A 16,138-nucleotide genomic window follows, 5' to 3' on the forward strand; every position below is an offset into this window, starting at 1 on the left:
AAATAACATAATTATGGTCATATACACTGGGATATACTAGAATGAATGATGCTACAACAAAGAAGTTTTATCTACAAAAATCAAAATGTTACAAAAAGCATAGATGTTTCAATGAACACAGAGGAATACTATTGACCAACAAGGTGTGTACATGCACGTGACATGCTGAAGTTTCCTACTTTAATTAGTCATTGTCTTTATTATAGTTGGAAGGTTCAAATATGTTTATTTGTATCTTCAGCAATTAAAAAATATATTTTTAAAATTCTTCTATATAATTTTAGCTATAAATTGGCAAATTAGTGAGAAATTAACTTGAAAATTTTTTTCCATGCCTAAGTGAGGAAATGGAAAAAATATAGGAAATTGAGTAAATGTGATATGGCTAAATCAATGATCAGCATAATTTTAAAAAAGAAGGAAGAAATAAAAAGTGCACAGGTTGTGAAGAGAATCTCTAGATTAAGCAGTTACATTGTAATATCACAAACAGGTGAAAACAAAACAAAAAACCTTTGAATACTTAAATAAGATAAAAGTACTAAATAATCCTTTGAATGCATGTATTTCACAAGAGCAGGCATAGGCATATATATATTTTGGGTTAATGTTACCTATGGTAGCGAACATGGTGGCTTGTCTCTGAAACAGTGGGAACGCACGTTCTAACCTAACCTAACCTATTCTAATAAATTACCATAATTATTGCCAATCAAATTATTAGAATAGGGGGTAATTTATTAGAATAGGTTAGGTTAGGTTAGAACGTGCGTCCCCACTGTTTCAGAGACAAGCCACCATCTTTGCTACCATAGGTAACATTAACCATATTTTGCATGTTAAAGCCGCCACAAACTATGGGAAGCGGGAGCTAGCATACACTCGATCGCACTTTGGAGTGCGACCGATTATTTATTTAGCCTTATGGGGAAAAAAGCCCCGCCTTTTTTTCCATAAGGCTACTAGTCATTTTTGCTAGGCATAAAACACCCGCAAACTACACAAAGTTTGCTTGCGTAAAAGTGCTGCATCATGGCAGATTAGCGACTAGTGTTGCCACTAAACCAGTTATTAAATTCATGATCCGGATTAATTACAAGTGATGTTGATTCTGTGTTCAGAAACTAAAAGCTCTCTTAATTGTGTTAGTGTGGAATCCCTCTTGTTCTTTTTGTAGTAGTCCACATGATTTGGATTGGCTATAGAACAAAGATTTTATTATAACCTATACTTGTAATCAGTCAGTTTTCATTCCGAACTTGGAAACAGCATGGGAAAAACATGCCTACTAGTTGGGCTTAACTAGCCGAAAATATTTATGTACAACGTTTATACTATTTTCTTTTCAATACTGAATGTATTAATCATGTAATTTACTTACATCAATAAAATTTTATTATTTCTTTTTCGATGCTTGACAAAATGTTCATGCAGTCATCCATTTTCCCCCCACTCTCTCTCATTTGCTAGCGCAGTGATGTGAGCGAGCATATGCTTGCATCGCTGCGCTAGCAAAGGAAAAACCATGCAGCCATAAAGAAAGAGGAGCCTTTGATGTCATCGGATGTACTAGCACATGTTTTCTAGCATTTTGTTCTTGCAAAGCACGACTTTGTGGCGGCTCTTATTATTATTATTTTTTTTAATATGGAATTAGTGAGATTCCTAGTCAACATTAATCAGTTTTGATTGTGACAAAGTGAAAAATTAATAGCAATCAGAGTGTTAAAAATAATTAAGGATAAATTTTTATACATGAAATTAATACAAAATAAATATTTTTAAAACATACACAAGCTTTTGTTTTTGTATTGATGGACTCAATTTATGCAGTTTTTAACTTCATAATGAGCAATTATTTATTGTGACATTGTCATAATGCTGGGTTGCAATTTTTAATCACATTTTTAATTTATTTAATTTAAAAATATTTTGTTAATCAATTTAAATACAAAGAGTGGATGTCACACCAACAATTTTACCAATTAAAGAGAAAATTCACAAAAAAAGCATTAAAGAACATAAATAAACTAAATGGCTAATGCTGTTCTTTCTCTCTGCGCAGTAAGGCGCATGCGTGATGATGTTACGCATATTTTAAATCTAATACTTTATTTTTAAACTTGTTATGTTCCAAGCGGCTTATACCATTTTTGTTCCAATTTAAAAAGTTTGTTTGAAACCTATTTGATTCTAGTTCTGCCTGATGACGAAGTTTATAAATACATCAAAAGCACTCACAGGATATTAAAACGTTTCTTTAAATGTTCTTTAAAGCCTTTTTTGTGAATTTTCTCTTAAAATATATGCTCTCCCCCTCAAATTAGTAGTGGCTTGCCTCTGTACATCATACTTTTCCTTTAACAATAGTCATGCTGGTCATCTATTAACTGCTTTTAGAGGAAAGATTTGAATTAATAACGTAACTTCCAGTTTGCATCAGAAGTTCATATAGTCAATTGGGACCTCCTGTCCCGAAGGTTTCAATATCTAGTCTTGGATTTCATCTACTTAACTCCATTCTTGAGATTAAGGAAAGACAGACAAATGACAGTGGGAATTTATAGGTCTATATTTTTTCAAATTGCAGCCCAAAAATACTATATGGAACAATTACTCCTTGTAAATCAAGGGTCAAATGGGTTTATGTATGAAATAAGATTAATGCAAGTTGCAGGTACATTTATTATATTTTATTATATAAATTCATTCAAATTAATGTTTTGTTATATTTCAAAATGCCAATTTAGATTTTATGTGAAAATTTAATTTTTGATATTATAATAATGAATTACTAACTTAAAACTTTTCCTAACAAAATTACTTATTTCTCAATTAAAATTTTAACACTACCTAATTACGATAAAAACAAAAAGATTTGCTTCAAGGGCAATCCAAACTCATTTTTATGCTAAAAAAAGAAGATTCTCATAGAACTTCAAATAGTGCATTGAATAATGATAAAGAAATTGTTTAAACAGCAAAATCTATCAAAGTTCAGCTATCAGGATGATGTCCTCTTGAAAAGTAAAGTATATCATTATTTATAACTATACATATTATTATTAACACAAGAAATAGGATTATAATCTGTATTTTGAAAAAAATATAGTATTATTTAAAAAATAATACATATATACTAAAGATATACCAATAGATTGCATTTATTAGTTAAAACTTCATAATTTTCAAAATTTTTCTTACAAATAAAATTTATATCACATTTTTTAATAATACTTTATGCATTTTTGCTGAAATTTTATTTGATAAATATAACAGAAATATATATAAGATTACAAATAATCCTTCGATAAAACCTTTAACTGGCGTGGGGTATGATTAAATTGTGTACGCTAACGTTTTCGAATCCCTCCCTGGGTCCTTCTTCAAGCTACGTTCTTTGTAACAAACCATTATAACGAAGACCAGCCGTTTTTGGAACGAAATTTCAACTAGCAAACTTCGAATCCAAAAAGAATCACATGCAATTCCTTTTGGATTCGCACATGATTCCTTATATAACATTATGTCAACAAAGGTGAAAAGATAATCCCCATCACATGTATTGAAATTTGTATTCCCATTTTCAAAGACAACAATCATACATTTCAGTATGATATTTGAAAATAAACAGTAGCTTTCTTCTATGTGGATAAAAGTATACAGCATCTATAATTAAATTTTAGTTACAGTTACTTTTATTTCAAATTAACATAAAAAATGAATTATTCTTCAAAAGCATTTTTTAATACATTCATATAGGCTATAAAATGTAACAGTTGAAAGTTATGATGAATATTATTCATAAAAAGAAACATTCAAAAGTAAGTCGCAAAGATTTATATTATGCAATTGTAAGTTACTGATTATAATTTATGAATTTTTCTTGCTATCAATGATTAATATTTTAAAGAATGTTTTATGAATGATTTATAAACCTTTCTACATGCTTTTGCTAAGCATTCAAATTATTTAGTGTTAAAATGATTAAAACATTCAATAGAGAATAATACTGCTCAGTGTCAATAGAGGATTATACTGCTCAGTGATGATTTGAGTTTGTTAATTAATAACTCAAAAACTTGGGATAAATTAAAAAAAATTAACAATGAAATCAGCTTTAAATCAAATTATTTTCTACAACTCAAAAGATTTTTGGTTACTATATTATAAATATTAACATCACCATACAAACGAAAATAGAATTAAGCTGTTTTGGAAATATTCCAAGATCATCTGTTTTCCACATTTATTTGGAAAAAAATACAATGAACATGATTATTTTTTATAGTGTAACACAAATGACAGCAAAGAGGAATTGCTAAGAATGAATAAGGCAATAAGGAAGATAGCAAAACATTTTTAAAAATGATTTTTCAAACATACTTGTTATTCATTAGATTGGATTGTTCTGATTTGTTAGATGATTTGTTTGTATTAAATACATCACTTATTTGCAACATTGAATTATTTTCAATGTAATAAATATTATCGCAAATGAATACAAGTATATTTATGTATTATGCAGTATTTAACGTGTTACAGATTCCTTAAATTTTCATATCATCATCTTTCTCCATTTAGCTGAAACAATTTCTAACATATGTCTCTATTCAAAACAAACATTTTGCAGAGACCATTCATTAGTTAGAATACTGATTTTATTATATTTGTCCATTTTCCATGATCAATGATGTATACAGAATTGTTTTAAATTTATGAAAATGATTCATAATTATTCTGATAAACAATTTTACCAGTAATGTTCAGTCTGACAGAGTCAAATATTTTAGACCAAATGTTCCCCAATCTGTTTGCTTGTCAGCTCCTTTCTATACTAATCCAAATTAAGAAAAAGTACAACTAGGATAAAATAAATAATCAATTAATAATTCTTTAAACATAAAAAAATAAAAATTTAAATTCTCTGTTTTACATCAATAAAATTTAAAGATATATAAAATATTTTATATTATATTTTTAAATACGGCAAAAATAAATTTGTCTGCCAACTCCCAAAATTTACACTTCATAAAGTAAATTAATCCTTCCTGGAGTTGAAAACTCGTGTTTTAGACTGCGATTTAAAACAAACTAAAATAAAACACAGTATACTGTATATCCCTAATTTATTTCATTTGTATTTACTGTACATATATCATAACAAATCATATAATTTGTATAACTAACACATTTAACAAAAATTATCAATTTATATTGAAATTAATCTTTCCCATTTTGAATTTAGTTTATATAAAATTCAATAAAATAATCTTATTTAATACATTATCTGATGATGGCTTAGAATTATATTATCACCTCAATAAATTAATTTTTTTTTAATAACAGCATTACAATAAAATTCTTGAATTATACAGATGCACTATATTCAAAATAATATTAATATGATTTAATAATATTATTAAATCTATAAAAATTCATTATTTATTTCTAAACTTATTTCAGATGTATTTGTCAAACTGGTAAAAAAAATTCTTTTTACTTCTGCAAAAAATAAACATTGCTCTCTTCTCTGTCAAAAATATATATACTGTATATATAAAAAATATTTTCTTAAAAAATTAAAATAAAAAAAGTCAGCTTAAATAAAATTATATATATAATTTTTTTTACCAAATTATATAATATATGACATTAAAAAAATCTTTATTTAAATTCAAAATTTTTTCTTATTAAAAAATTCAGCTTATGGATTAAGTAAAAATGATAAAAAATGTAAACACATACCCTGTGCAGGAACATCATTAATTTTGTAGTGCATATTTACCAATTGCTCCCCTATATTGAGAAATAATGGGAATTTATTTATTTAGTGTTTTGTTAATTAAATAGTAATTTAATTTATAATACAACATGAATATATAGTACAAAACATGTAATTATACTTTGTTATACACTTTAATCTAACAATAAAAAGAATAGTGTTCTAAGAGTAATATATAAGTAAATAAACATTTTTATAAATATTTTCTTAAATACATGTATATATGTCTGTATCCTGTATGTATATGTATATATATATATATATGCTTGTAGAAATATCCTGTATTACATATATAATATAATACAAAATACTGTACTTCTAAAAAAAAAAAATCTAAAGATCCATTATTGCTTATCAAACTCCCGCCATTATTTGCTGTAGAACACTATAAAAAACTTTAAGATTTAAAGAATGGAACTAAAAAAATTATCATTATTGAAATTTTCAATAGTTCATATTAATATTATATCTTCTTAACTTAATTCATTTTCAAACTGTATCCAATGGATTCATTACAGGAATTAAGCCTAATCAATATAGAAATCAATATGACATCTGGAATATAAACATGAATAAATATAAAAACATAAGCATATTTTTCTATCTCTATTGTTTATAATCACAAAGCTATTCTTTTTAATGTATATGAAAATTCTGGTAATGACAGCCACTTACTGTACCAGCATTTTTCAAGAACAGGTATTTTACAAAGAACTTTCCTATCAACTCTGTATATTAAACTTGTCTTGTATATTTCAAAATTCTATTTATAATAATTTCTTTTCAATACAATAGTTTCTTGGCAAGATAACGATGACTCTTTACAGACAGGTAAAGCCTATCCAAGTGAAGTATTATCCGAAAGATTTTGCTCTTTAATAACTAATGAGAACGAATTCATATTTGAAGTACAATATGTGTGAGGGATAACTGAGTTATGGTACAAAAATAATCAAAATCAGTTAATAGAAAATTAAAAAGGTGGAGAATAGGCTGCATCACAACTGTTCATTTGAGTTAACACATTTATGCTTTTTTTTGGTTAGAAGCCAACTGAAAAGCTGGTTTTACCACTATTTTAGGCTACAACAATTAACTTGGCATTGAATTGATGAGGGTTTGTAACCATGTAATGTCCAATTCTTCTTATGCATAAAAGATTGCAGTAGTTAATTCTGTAACAGTGGTATATTGCTTATCTGTGATATAAGCTTTATGGTAGAAATCATCCCAAGGATTCTCAATTGAGTTTAGGTCAGGCAAACAAGGTGGCCAATCATCAAGGAGCATGATATTATTGTGTTTGAAGAAGCTTCTGATGGACTTTGAAACATGGAATGTTGCATTAAAAGACAAAGTTTGATCATGCAATCAGTTGTCCAAATGTATCTAAGTTAAGGTTCTATAATATCTTGATAGTTCTTACAGTTATATATCTACTAGCAGATAGGCCCGGCGTTGCTTGGGCAAAAGTAACGATAGCGAAGATTAAAATTATTACTTTATAGTCACAAAAGAAAAAGAGTAATTTCATCAACGAACTAAGTATTTCTAAAGAAAGGTCGAATTTAAAAATCGAATGTTCTAATATTGTTCGATTTTCACGACTTGTTCTGATTATATTGTTCAATTTTCATCGAATGTTCTAAAGAAGAAAGGTTGAGAAAAATCAAACTAATGTGTTTAAATTTGAAAATTGAATATGTTCTAACATATTACTCTTTTTCTTTCTTTCTTTTTTTTTCTCCAGCACTGGTAAATCTTGCACGTCGCTTTCTCTTATTCTCCATTGTTACTTAACATTTCCATTGTTACTTGACACTTCCATTGTTACTTAATACTTCCATTGTTGATGGAAGTGTTAAGACTTAATCCTGTCCCTCTCCTCCGTGGAGAGGTATTTCGAAAAATCCCTTCTTAGTGTGCGTCCTTGTGATGTACCCTAACTGTGTACCAAATTTCAACTTTCAACTCCTAACCATTTGGGCTCTGCGCTGATTATTATTATTATTATCAACTCGTCTCAATTATATATATAGATAAGCATCTCAAAGCCCAACATTTTTAATAATCAGCCAAACAATTGCCATAATGAATCAGGCTACTTTACCACTACTATTACCACAGTTCTTGGTTGTTATTTTGACTTTAATGACTACTTGATTTGTCAGCATGTTGTAGCCAAACGCTTCCTAAAGCATCACTGATCTGTCACCTGAAACCTGTTTTTAGCAGATCAGCCCAAGAGTATTTGTAGCCATCAGGAACAAATACTGAAATTCATGAATTTCTTATTGTCTCCGACAATAATTTTATGCCAATAGCTAGCATTAGAGAAGTGGTTTCAAGTAAATTCCATAGGAGCCTTTTTATGTTTTGAGTTCTGCAGGGGAGTAGGTCTCATTTTGATCAAGTAAACATTTTCAGTGGCAGTCAGCATATTGTGGCTGATAGATCAATATACAGTATAAATAATGCAAGTTCCTCCTTGATTTTGTTTATTAACTTGTTCTCTTTGATAGCAGGTTGCAAAATGATGAACTTCTGTTAATTGATCATTTTGGATTTGTGTTTGTTGTTACTTTTTCCAGTCCTTTCATCTTATGATGCATGTATTTGTTTATGGTATGCATTAATTTGTTTTAAATTTAAAGACCGGCGAACGTAAATAGTACGCAGGCGTAGATAATAGATAATAGCTCGTGCATAATGTTCCATTTTTATCTTCCAATTTCTTTGATTTCAAAAATTGGAATAGAACTCGCTTTGGTTTCTTGGTTCCATTCACGGGCATTTGAAACTACCTTTGTGCTGTGCCTGATGAAGACCCCGAAGGGGTTGAAAACGTTAGCAGTTGTATAAACACACTGGATTGTCAAGGTTTTTCGTGGAAGAAAGAATTATGGTATGTAAGTCTCAATCTATCAAACCAGTAATGTCAGTCAATATCTTCTTCATATGAAGATAAACTTCAATTTGGTCTTTTTCAAAATCTGTCAGATCCTTCTTGTGTCCCATTCTGCTAGACTTCTTTCAAATGATATTCAAATGTAAAATTAGATTCAGCTTGACTAAACAAAGTGTCACACTTACTTTCATTCCCTTTGATTTAATATTTTCAAATTATTTTACATGAGACATGCAATAATTCTATTGATCAATTGGAATGCATCACAAATGTTGTTTTATCTTTTCAAGTTTAATATTGTTATTTAACATCAATACCATCAATTAACATCCTCATTGTTACTTTTCATACCAATTTTGGTCATGATTAGATTAACTGTTAATAAAATAACAGTTAAAACTGTAGTGCCATATTTCAATTGGACAGACTTTATGATGATTATAGATTATTTTTCTGTAAACAAATAATTTTTTAACAAACATACAGAACTTATGATATGGTGAAGATAAACTATGATAGAAAACTTTTGAAATGTAAAAGTATCAGCTGTTAATAGTTCCTTTAGATCCTATAAAATTTCTTTACAGCAGTTAGGAAGTTACAAGTTAGCAGTTAGCAGTTTTACAAAGCACTTGCAGTATAAAGAATGATTCCTTCAAAAATTTTTACCTTTTATCTTTATGTTAAGTTGTATAAGCCAAGTTGGAATTTATAGTGTGTTCAATAGGAGAATATATATATATATATGTATCAGTATGTACAGTACTGTACATGTATTCTGTATTATTTAAATAATACAGAAAATATATCAAAGAAAGAAGCTAAATGTTTTTTAAAATATGTTAGTAATATAAATTACCTATGAAGAACAGCTTTTAATCATTATCTTGAATTGGTGGAAATTTGACCTGGCAAACAAAATATACAGTAGATGCCACTTATTCAAATCACTTTGGATCTAACCTATACTGATAACAATAACCAGTGATAACATTATGTGGTGGGAGTAACTAGACCACACTTACTTGTTAGTAGAAATTCTAGTTTTATTGAATTAGATCATTAGCAGCTGTTAAAACAGTTAAAATTGTCTAAAAACAAATTTAATAATTAGTTCATTAGCATTATTTTCCAGGTATTTTTTTGGAAATATTTCATTAATAAAACGTTCATATTCATGTTTTCAAAACTCAACATATCTGTACTGTAAGCCACAATGAAGTATCTGCAATTATAATAAGTAGCATCTACTGTACTTGCCACTTTGATCTTAAAAAGAAACGTTGCATCATTCTAATAATTCCAACATTCTTATACATTGTTTTATGCTTTCTAAGTTTTACAATATGAATCTTATTCAATCTCATCTATTTGAATATTCTCAATCATATTTTCTTATTAATAATCATTATTATAAGCAATATACAAGATACCAATTAGTTCTGTTAAGGATGAAATAAGATACAGAAGTATAGAGTTTGTAGTGCTCTGCCACTATTTTTTTTATATATATGTATTTTTTTTATTTTTTTTTTCGCGTATCGGGACCGATCCGGCTTGGGAGCCGTACATTGTCGCGTTATATTTTTTTTGTAAAATATGTTGTCGCGTCATTTTTGTAAAATTTTCCGTTGTCGCGTATCCCCCGTTTGTGGCAACCTCACGTGACTGACCAAAAGCCCCGGATGGCGAAGGAGTATAAAAGGGTGGGTCTAACGTGTAGCTGACCTTTTGTTTTGCTTCCTGGGACATAGAAGGCAAGCGGGGAAGGACGGATAGTGGCTAGACTGAAGTGGAAAGATAATCCGTGTGCATCCACAAGGCTAGCCAACTGATAACGTCACCAAGGGGACTGCAAGAACTACAATAAGGAGGACAATCTATTAGTGTGTATATTAAGCCGATCCGTTGTAAGGTTTTCGTTCAATACAAGTGATATTCAACGTATTTAAGCCAGTCCAGCATGTACTCACCAGTGTTACAGATTGTATATATCCGGTTAGAATAAGCGTTTTTTTTTTTTTGTTATTTGAAATTAATATACTAGCGATTTTGAATTTTATAAGTTTTCTTTTGTATATATTTGTAAACTTTAGTAAATTCCTTCCTAGTATTCACGTGTCAATTCTTGTACGGCCCTTAAATTTCCTCACCCATTGTGAGACCGTTCCTCACCGGTAACCTACTCACTACAAGTTATATGTCTAAAATTAAAATTCATGAAACATAATTTTGTGACTTTTAGAATAAAAGAAACTTTGGTAAAAATTGAAATCAGTACCATGCAATACCAGTGGGATAAGCCTGAAACCAGTAATATTTAAGTTCTAGAGAAATTCCTAAAAATATAAACATTCATTGGTGAATAATCCTAGAAGTAAGCTAAGCATTTGCCTCAAGCTTCATAGATTAAGAGTATTTAAAAAGAAATAACTGTATATTAAATTTCATTTATAAGTATGAAATGAATACAGAATTCTGAAATTAATTGACTGTTAGGGACTTACAGGTGAGTTCAGTTAAATTTCCTAGTATAACTAGAGATACAGACAAGATAATGAAATCCCAAGCAGATAAAGATCAGATGGAGTTTGGCTGAGAAATTCTTATATTTATAATAATTCCTCAGTCGAAAATATTGATGAAAATATATAAGTATATTTTATTTTGATTATCTGTCTGGATATATGATGCTAATTACCAAGATAAATATCTTATTGATTCAAATATTTAAATTAATTACATCTATGAATTTTTTTACTTTTATTCTTTTTGAAGGTTTTGAAAATGAGTCTGTCTGAAAATACTAATAAAACATATATTAGAAAGCATTAATCTTTCAAACAATGTTTATATGTGTCATAATAATTTTATTCTCTCATATAACAAATATAATATAGAATTAACTAGAAAAATATAATACTTTTCTCCAATTTCTTCTTAAATTAATTATTTAAAAGAACCAACTACATTTAAAGAAGTCTTTAATTTAACACAAATGTTTTTCAGATATGGCAGATTAACCAATTTAAATTATTCAGTTTTATGTTACCTATGGTTCCAAAATGGCGGCTTGTCTCTGATTCCAACAAACAGAAGAAAGGAAACAGTGGGGATGCACGTTCTAACTTAACCTAACCTATTCTAATAATTTTGTTGGTAATAATTATGGTAATTTATTAGAATAGGTTAGGTTAGGTTAGAACGTGCGTTCCCACTGTTTCCTTTCTTCTGTTTGCTGGGATCGGAGACAAGCCACCATTTTAGAACCATAGGTAACATTAACCTTTAAATTAAATGAAATATTTCAAAGTTTAAACATAAGCTGGTTTTTTTTTTAAGTTTTATTTTTTACTAAAATTATGATTTCAATATTTTATTTATTTATTTAAAAGGAAAGACAGTATGGCCATTAGGCCTTTTTCAAGTGTTTTTCAAGACTATGTTTAAATTGAATACCTATAAGAAGAAAAAAAAACATTTAATTCTGTTTTAATTTTTTTATATGAATTTAACAGAAAAATAATTTCTTCAGCAAAAATATACAGTATATTTTAAATTTACTGAGTGATCAGTTTATTTAAAATCCATTTATTTTATAAACTATATAACGTATAGTTTATAAAGTAAATAGATATTAACTATTGTGTAGTATAGAGACACAATATATTGTATAGTTAATACATAATTCTATTAAATATATAATTAATAAAACCACATAGTCTATTATGACTGAGCATCCATAAATTTGAATTATAATACCAAATTGTCTAAGAAGAAAAAAAAAACAAGCAACTGCCAGCTGATGAATCAATAAACTGATTATTGTGTAATTAACATAATATTAAGTCGAATTGATCTGACAATTGTCAATTATTGCAAATATTTAAATGATAATAAGATTATTGGTCTTTCTACAAGCAATATTCTATTCTACTATCACTTTCAATACTACCACCATTGAAAATGATAGCAGAATAGAATATTGCACGATTTTACAATAGTTACACATTTGCATCTGTCAGCCAGTGATGTCTTTTTTATCTTAGATGATTTACTATGGTAATATGTACTGTACATATGTGATATTTGATAATTTGCATCATAACATAGCAGTTATCTAAATAAATTATTAATCTGTTACATTAGGAAGATATCTACCATAAAGTTAATTTTAATCTTGTTGCAAAAGAAGTATGCAATTTAGTATTCAATATTATTATTTTTTAATTTCTTAAAATATTTTTGTTTGGATACAGAAATAAAAAGTATTCCTGTAAAGAAACAGAATTTAACTTTGCAATTACAAAGGGTAATAAAGTTTTTGCTAATTGTTTACTTATTCACTAGTATTTCAAGAAAATGTTATTTTAAATATTGATGTTTATCATTATTGAATCTGAAATAATGATCTACTACTCGTTAATTGTGAAAAAAGTACTTTAAAATGATATATAAATTATCCTTAAATTTATTTATTGTTCAACCTTCTTTTCTTTAAAAAGAAATGAAAAAGCTATTAAAGTAAAAATTAGTGACTTTGTTATCATGCAAATAAAAATATCTATTTAACTGAATTGTTATTTAACTTTAAAACTTCATATTCTTAGTTTTACTAAGTTATAATTAATGAAATTAGAAATAAATCATATTTATAAAAAATAAATAATAATTAGAAATATAGAAAAAATCAACCTACGGTGCAGAATCGATAAAAAACTTATAAATTACAAAAAGTGAATAATATAACATAAAATATTTGATGAAGTTGGCAATTATATTAATTTTGTAACAATGTTCTTTCTTTTTAAAATTCAAATCAGTTGTGATAACTTTTTCCTATTAAAATTTTTAAAAATTATGCTTGTTAATAATGTAGATTATTAAAATTATGTTAGAATCTTTCAAGTTTCTCCAAAAAAATTTGATAGCTGGATAGCAACAGTAGTAAATATGTCAACAACCTGTTCTAGCAAACCCAAGTTCAAATCTGGATCAGGGATCTCGGGAATTTTTCACGGATGTCTCAGCTATGTTAAATCCCATTGTTTGCTATCTAGCACCTTCCATAAGGGTCTGTCTGAACTCATAATGATTGTATGATTAAAAAGAAGGTCTTCTTAGTATTCTCAGGACAGGAAAAAAATAAGTTTTAATAACTTGTTTGTTTTTGTAATTTTCCTTTAATAAATTCCTTTTGTAAAAACAAAGGAATTTTATTTCAATGTATTTTTAACACATACATGAATCAATCTTTTTATGTTAAAAATTGCATAGCATATTTATTTAGTTCTTAATCTTTCATAGACAATTTTTAAAAGAATAATAAATAATTTTAAAACTTTTTACATAATTATATATTGATGAAAAATATATAATTATTTTAATATTAAATCGATTCTAGTTTAATAAATTAAAAAGATGTATCAATTTCTTCATTTACTAGTATGCTCATTATTATAATAAACTAATTTAATTTACAAAATTATTCTTACCCCACAGAGGTGATGGTACAATTAATTTTCCAATCATTTCTTCACTTAAAACATTATCACTAGGAGGTGGAGGACAGACAAGAGATTCAATATAATCATCTGTTGTCTTCATGGCACTTGCAAGATCTGGAGGCTCCATCCGTGGTGTACGCATCATCATACATAGTGACAATTCTTCTTGTAAAACACTTTCAATATACATCATATCAAGATCACTCACTATTGCTCCATTGATCACCATTATTTCATCTCCTTTCATTAATCCTGCGAATAAATTAAATTAAAAAAAAAGAATATTTATATTTTTAGTTAGCAAAAATTTATCAGTACAATTATTTTTAATTAATTGTTTTAATTTTTCCGTGAACATTGTATATATATTTATACTTTATAGAACTCACTATACAGTGGACCTTCGTTTTAGTGCTGCTCACTATACTGCACACTTGGTTATAGCGCGGGCGATGTTTGCAATGCGATAAGCTCAAACACGTTTATACAGGTCCATGTGGCGTTAGTGAGTAGTGTATTTTATTGTTACTGCGTATTGAGTAATTGTGTATGTATTGAGTTTCTGCATGTATTTTGAATGGTGTTTAATTATTGTACGCATGATGAGTAAAAGAAAAGCTTACAGTGTGAACGAAAAGCTTGACATTATTGCTAAAGTAAAAAGGCGAACCACGTTACAACACGCCGCTCGGTATAATGTGGCTCACCTTATGACACGGGTGTTGTTTCCCGCCCGACATGCGCGTTATATCGGGGGTCCACTGTATTCAATTTCTTTCATGAATTAAAAACAATAAATTTAATTCAATCAGTAAATATAAAACTTTTTCATATTTCAAGACATTAATTTATTAAATAAAAATATATGTTATAAATTTCAATACTAAGTATAATATAATTTGAAACTCCTTCAAATTCTTATTATTTACAATTGATTTTTATTATAATCTGATAAATTTCTTAAAATAATATAAATAAATATATTTTGATTAACTATTAAGGTGTAATTTTACAAAGTAATTAATGCAGAGGAAATGCAAAGTCATCGGTTTGAGATATGCATTATATCTACGTGAATAGTCAAGCGTAAATGAAAATAAATCTGTATCATTGTAATTTATATTAATAACATACAAGTACTAAAATAAATTGTGATGGAACAGATTCAGAATAGTTGCACTTTTTTAGAAATTATTGGAAATTTTTTATTCAGTATAGACAGCAGATAGACATTTTTTTTTAAATAGAAAGAAGCTTCAAATTCTTCAAAAAGTAAGCCACTATATACTATAAGATTTACTGTAGAAATGCCAAGATTTAGTTAAATAAGAGAATTTTATTATGAACAGCAATTTGCAAATATTTTGATAGAAATAAACTAAACTAATTTGAATAGCATTTAAAAATATATTAAATAATGATGATCTATCAGTTGGCATGAAAAAATAAAGAAAATGGTATTTAATATATTTAATAATTACATTGATCATTAATGTAAAAACTTTCTTTTGAATAAAAATAAAAATTAGCACAAATAACATCTTAAAAGAATAAATCTAAGTTATTTAAGGCCTTTCATATTTATGTGATATTTAAGTGTTAAAATGAATATAACCAATTCATTTATAAAATTTTAGAACACAACAGTCGAACGTGAACGAGCAATTATTTATTGTGATTGTGATTGTGATTGTCATAATGGCGGGCTGCCATTTTTAATCATATTTTTAATTTATTTAATCTAAAATATATGCTCTCCATGTCAAATTAGTAGTGGCTTGCCCCTATACATCATACTTTTCCTTTAACAATAGAGTTGTGCCAGTCAGCTATCTGACACTTTTCAGGGGAAAATTTTTGAATTGAAACAACATGACTTCTGGTTTGCATTGGAAGTTCATATATAATTAATCAGGGCCTCCTGTCCCTAAACTTTCC

At 27.6% G+C, this 16,138-nt stretch overlaps 1 protein-coding gene across 2 annotated transcripts in view; it reads right to left on the bottom strand.

Annotated features, from left to right (window-relative positions):
• The window catches only part of sif (still life), a 254,089-nt gene that overhangs the window by 72,675 nt on the left and 165,276 nt on the right, over positions 1-16,138 (bottom strand). For both annotated transcript variants that reach the window (XM_067269986.1, XM_067269987.1), the window contains exons 18-19: positions 14,189-14,452; positions 5,749-5,799 (exon numbers count right to left, since the gene is read on the bottom strand). In XM_067269986.1, coding sequence (XP_067126087.1) covers positions 5,749-5,799; positions 14,189-14,452 — 315 coding nt within the window. The remainder of the gene's footprint in view (positions 1-5,748; positions 5,800-14,188; positions 14,453-16,138) is intronic.

This window comes from Centruroides vittatus, unplaced genomic scaffold (assembly GCF_030686945.1).
Source record: "Centruroides vittatus isolate TY-2023 unplaced genomic scaffold, ASM3068694v2 contig_361, whole genome shotgun sequence".
In the NCBI taxonomy this organism is placed as follows: Eukaryota; Metazoa; Arthropoda; class Arachnida; order Scorpiones; family Buthidae; genus Centruroides; species Centruroides vittatus.